Source organism: Lampris incognitus, chromosome 2 (assembly GCF_029633865.1).
Source record: "Lampris incognitus isolate fLamInc1 chromosome 2, fLamInc1.hap2, whole genome shotgun sequence".
NCBI lineage: Eukaryota > Metazoa > Chordata > Actinopteri > Lampriformes > Lampridae > Lampris > Lampris incognitus.
In genome coordinates, this window is record NC_079212.1 from 131,343,065 (window position 1) to 131,349,064 (window position 6,000).

The window sequence follows — 6,000 nt, forward strand, 5'->3', positions numbered from 1 at the left end:
CACTTACTACTACTACTACTACTACTACTAATAATAATAATGATAATAATAATAGCAGCAACAACAACATCTGCACATAAAACAACTTTTGCTGGGACAATGGAAAAAACACCCCGGACATTTTGGCCCTTGGCTTGGCATGCCTGACATGATTTGGCTCTTGGGGAAAACTAATTGGGGAACCATGGTCTAGACACTAGAGTCTTCCACTTTCATAGTCCTACAGTGGTTCTCACATCTTAATTGCACACAAGGAGAAGGAACACACATGCATACACATGCACTTTTACGGCGAGTTTGTTTGTTAATAAATTGTGTTACTTGGAACATTTTTCACTGTGCTCCTACATTTTTTTATGTGCTCCTAAATGTTTTCATGTAGAACCACATGTAATCCTTGGGAAAAAAAGTTAGTGTAGAGCCCCGTAGAGGTAGCTTTTGTTAAGAACATTTGTGTTACTCGGCTTTTCCAATTATCGAATAGTTGCTCACTTTGGATTTTAATGGTTATTTCTAATCAGCTACATAGTATATTAGTAACCGACTGAACTTAAAGGCAGAAATCCACCCAGTCGTCAACACAAGTAATATTTCAGAATTTTTATGTCATTTTAATTGAGAATAAAAACAGGCTTTTTGTAGTGCACCGACCTGGTCATACTCTGAGGCTCCAGGGTAGAGAGGCCAACCCAGAAACAGCTCAGCAATCACACAGCCCAAGGACCACATATCAATGGCCTCACAAAATGGGAGGCCCAAGATGATTTCTGGAGCTCTGTGGAAGTAAAAAAGTAACAAAAAGTTGCCAATCTTGTAGTTTCAGTTGATACAAATATTTAAAATATACCAAATACAGAGAAGAAAATTAATGCATTTTTAGACTACCAAAATGTAAAAGCACTGTTGGCGTCCAACCTGTAGTATCTGGACTGCAAGTAGGTGGAGCAGACAGCCTTGGAGACATGGCTGGCTGAGCCGAAGTCAATGACCTTCACCCTGTAGGGCTGTCTGAGGGGATCCACCAGCATAATATTTTCAGGCTTCAGGTCTGCATGGATAAGACCCAAGCTCTTCAGCTTCATCAAAGCAGTTGCCACCTAACAATGCAAACACAATAATTAATCAACGCAAAAAAGACAGGGATGACCTTGAGCTGATGAAATCATAAAAAAAGAAATTCATTTGAAAGAATATGTTGAGATAAAAATTGAGTTTTTCCATTCAGCTGAATAGTTTTATAAATATATTTCCCAATAAACACCTGTTGTAGGATAGGTCTGATGTGCCGAAGGGGGAGTGGGCTGAACTTGCTGTGCTTGAGAAAGTCATACAGGTTCTGCTCCAACATTTCAAACACCAAGCAGGTGTGACCCTTGTGTTGGAAGCATTCATATGAGCGCACAAAGTTGTATTCATCCGCATTCTCTGCACTCAGGCGGTTCAGGATACCCACCTGTGGATGGTAAAGTATAAACTGTGCATTAATTGTCAATGCACTAAGGGTAGGTAATTCAAATGTTTCCTTACACAGCATATTATGTTAATGCACCCACACACAGAGCAAACAGCTTCACTCCAACAATTAACTCTGTATGCCACACAAACTAAATCAATATAGTTGTGTTCACCTACCTCAATTTGGCCCTGACGAGCATAAGAGGGATGGTTCTTGAGGATTTTGATAGCCACAATCTCATTGGTGCCCCTCTTCCAGCACTTGGCAACTTGTCCAAAAGTACCTCTGCCAAGAAACTCCAATACTTCATAGCTGGAGGACACGGAGCATAGGATTTCATGCTGAACAAGCTGGTAATCCCCCTCACCGTTAGAGCTACTACTCTTAGTGGTGGGTGCTGAGTGGGGGATAGATTGACCAGTGCCCCCTCCTCCTCCGCCACCTGTGCGGGTGGAGTAAGCAGCTGCAGGAGCCGAGAGCTCTTCTAATATCTGGACGCTGCCACATCCACTCCCACTACCTTCATTAGCCTCCTCAATCTTCCTTTTCTGTCCATGCCGGTTGCTCCTATTTTCAGATGACACCTCAACATGGGAATGGGCATAAGAGGAGGTTGCCTGCTCACTGATGCGCCGGCTGGAACCACGGGGAAGGCTGCCTGTGCTGTCAGCTGCCCGCACCACTACTTGGCCCCTAGATCCAGGTGCAGCAGGAGGGAAGACCAAAGACGGTGCAAAGGGAGGAACAGCCATTGCCGGAGCAAAGGTATACCCAGACTGGCCTGTTAGAGAGCTATAAGCTTCCGAGGTGGAAACATCCCAAACATTGCTCTCTACCTTTAGCTTCTTGACACGACAAAAGGCACTGGATGAGATAGAAGGGGGAGAGAAGACCTGCAGCTGGGAGCTCATAGCTTAAAAAAAAAAAAGGGAAAGGGAAATAGAAATAGAAATATATTAGAAAACGTAAGAGCTACATCTCTATTGCATGTATTCAATGTACCAAAACGTCGAGGAATTTTCTTGGACTTAAAAACACTGACCAAAATAGGTTATGATCAACAATCAACAGGGAAAAGTTGACGAACACTTTACTCATTTCTACTACTACTACTTTCAGCTGCTCCCATTAGGGTTCGCCATAGCGTATCATCTGTTTCCATCTCTTCAGGTCCTCTGCATCTTCCTCTGTCACACCAGCCACCTGCTTGTCCTCCCTCACCACATCCATAAACCTCCTCTTTGCCCTCTTCTTTTCCTCTTGCTTGGCACCTCCATATTTAGCATCCTTCTCCCAAATATAACCAGCATCTCTTCTCTGCACATGTCCAAACCATCTCAATCTTTGTCTCCAAACCGTCCAACCTGAACTGTGCCTCTAATATACTCGTTCCTAATCCTGTCCTTCTTCATCACTCCCAACAGAAATCTTAGCATCTTCAACTCTGCCACCTCCAGCTCCACCTCCTATCTTTTCGTCAGTGCCACAGTCTCTAAACCACACAACATAGCTGGTCTCACTACCAACTTGTAAGCCTTCCCTTTCACTCTTGCTGGTACCCTTCTGTCGCAAATCACTCCTGACACTCTTCTCCACCCACTCCACCTGCCTGCACTCTCTTCTTCACCTCTCTTCTGCACTCCCCATTACTTTGAACAGCTGACCTTAAGTATTTAAACTCATCCACCTTCATCACCTCTACTCCTTGCATCCTCGCCATTCTGCTGTCCTCCCTCTCATTCATGCATATGTATTCCATCTTGCTCCTACCAACTTTCATTTCTCTTCTCTCCAGTGCATACCTCCACCTCTCCAGGCTCTCCTCAACCTGCTCCCTGCTCTTGCTTCAGATCACAATATCATCTGTGAACATCATAGTTCCACGGAGACTCCTGCCTGATCTCGTCCGTCAACCTGTCCATCATCATTGCAAACAAGAAAGGGCTCAGAACTAATCCTTGATGTAATCCCACCTCGACCTTGAACCCATCCGTCATTCCACGGCACACCTTACCACTGTCACACTGCCCTCATACATATATCCTGCACTACTCCTACATACTTCTCTGCAACTCCCGACTTCCTCATACAATACCACACCTCCTCTCTCGGCACCCTGTCATATGCTTTCTCTCTGCATCAGTGTTCAAACTCTGCATCAGTTTTCAGTGTAAACTGTTGCTTATCTCCATTAGTATTAAAATTAAGAAATCTGTTTTTGTTGCAAAGTGTGTTGGGATACCTCGGTGTGATAATAGACTTTAAATGAACTGACTTGACTTCTCTAAATCCACAGACACAATGTAACTCATTCTGGCCTCATTAATTCTCCATCAACATTCTCAAAGCAAACATCGCATCTGTAGTGCTCTTTCCTGGCATGAAACCATACTGATGCTCGCTAATCATCACCTCTCCTCTTAACCCAAGCTTCCACTACTCTTTCCCGTATCTTCATAACATCTTACTCAGTATGAATTAAAAAAAAGAAGGATTACAGCAATTACGTCAACAGTCAAGGGGCAAGTTAATCTTTCTTGGGGGAAAATTAGCCTTGATTGCTCACCGGCTATACTGACTTCTAGCTAGAGCAGTTGTCACTAAAAATATTCACAGGTAAATCTCCGCAAATCTGTGTCCTGCGACAAGAATGTGCTTATACATGAATGCCAGTTTGAAAATGTTTAAAGACATCGGGGTTAAAAGCCTGCGCTGACGGTATATTGGACTTAATCTACGACAAGAAGTTACCTAACAACAGACTTCTTAATCTGTGTATCTTCCTGTTGTTATGCACAACAAACTCATCCGGTAAATACTAAGTGGCAAGAGAGCTCCTGAAGTTGTGTCACAAATGTTGACCTCCCCGCATAAGAAATTATTACTGCCGGGAAACTTTCCACACATTTGACCTTCGCTTTTTGGTCATCGACACCAAAAACTAATGACGTTGTGCGGGTCCACCGCCTTACTGTCAAAGCCATCAAATTTCGGCAGCAGTTCAGCAAAAGGCTCCAACGATCATTTACACCAGTTGGCGACACAGCTACTAAAACAGAATAAACGGATCTATCAAGTCAACAAATCGGTTAACCAAAGCCAAAACGCTATTACTAGCAAGATAACCTAACGTAAAACAGTAAACCGAGTTAGCTTAAAATGTGTGACCCCACTGTTTTATAAAGTTATATAAGAACTTCCACATGATCTTACATTTTGAAAACTGGGTGACCCAACCCGTAAAGTAGCAAAGAGAAATAGAAAGCATACCGGACCGTATCTTGTTGCTGCGTCGAAAAACAGTGTCACCGCAGGTTTAAATCCCAGCGTAGTCCGTCAGACTGTCTTGCTAATGTTAGCCGCTAGCTAGGCCCGCATTGTTTCTCTAGTCGAGTGGAGGCTAAGCAGCGGGCACATCCGCTATCAGATAAGGCGAACGGGTTGAATATCCTCACGAATGATAGTCGACAGGGTCATCGTAGAGTTACAGGGGGGAACTCCGATGTGAAAAAAACGCAATTCAGTTCGTCAAACTAAAATATATTCCATAGTAAAACCGGCCGTTCTTTGGGGAGCGACAGCCACTTCTCGCCGGAAGAAAACGCGAGTGTGTCAGCTCCGAAACTCGCGGCATTTCCGGTGAATACCGTAATAACCATAATAACAAATATGCGTTTTCCTAAAGATTACATGTAAGGAAACGTTTTGTTGTTTGTTGATGTAGGTCAGTTTATATATTTGAGCTCCCCATTTCACATCCACGGACATGACGATTGAGGATGTTGGTCTTGTTCAAACGACAAAATATACCATCTCTTATAAGTGCAATGGACTTTTGGTCACTGGTAGAACTGACATGCCTCTAACGACCTGTCATCTAAGTTTATCATGGATAGAACACATGGTTCATCCCACTGTCATGTTTATAGAAAAGAAGAAATGAATATCAGACGAAAAAGTTAAAGTGCAAATTTTCTTTTTATTCTGATTTCATTTTACAGCAGAAATTATGTAAAGCATTCAGAAGACATTTTCCACATATAAGGGCAATTCAAAACACTTTGCATGGCCTCAGCAACAAAATATTATTTTAAAAACATCAACATTTTAGTGATGCTTGTGCATGCACAATTGTGAAAATAAAAACCAAAAACTACAAAAAAGGGATGACAGCGATAGAGCGAATGAGAGGAAGAGAGTGGATGGAGAAAATAACAGCAGGCAGGATGGGAACACAGCAGGAAATGGGAGCATAGGGACAGTTTAAAAGAGAAGGAAGGTAAGGAGAAGTCTAGCCATAGAATTTATCTATAAGGGTCTACCATTCTAGCATGCAATGTTATGTTTGGCCATGCTTTCCTTAAACTAGGCCTGTAGAATTATATCATTCTTCTCGGATTTGTCTTCTGAGGACAAAAATCATCTTTTGAGCATGTCAATAAACTGTCTCTTGGCAATTTTTTTCTACTCTACAAATTCTTTCAACAGTCTCCATCCTCTCCATGAATATATTTCCATTTATGGGGTGTGTGTGTGTGTGTGCG

General features: G+C 42.6%; 1 protein-coding gene across 1 annotated transcript in view; it reads right to left on the reverse strand.

The window, feature by feature from the left end:
* The window catches only part of LOC130106606 (homeodomain-interacting protein kinase 1-like), a 38,718-nt gene extending 33,779 nt beyond the window's left edge, over window positions 1–4,939 (reverse strand). Inside the window, exons 1-5 of the mRNA XM_056272783.1 lie at window positions 4,727–4,939; window positions 1,633–2,369; window positions 1,262–1,453; window positions 916–1,097; window positions 652–775 (exon numbers count right to left, since the gene is read on the reverse strand). Of these exons, the coding sequence (XP_056128758.1) occupies window positions 652–775; window positions 916–1,097; window positions 1,262–1,453; window positions 1,633–2,367 (1,233 nt within the window). The 5' untranslated portion in view covers window positions 2,368–2,369; window positions 4,727–4,939. The remainder of the gene's footprint in view (window positions 1–651; window positions 776–915; window positions 1,098–1,261; window positions 1,454–1,632; window positions 2,370–4,726) is intronic.
* Window positions 4,940–6,000: the final 1,061 nt, after the last annotated feature.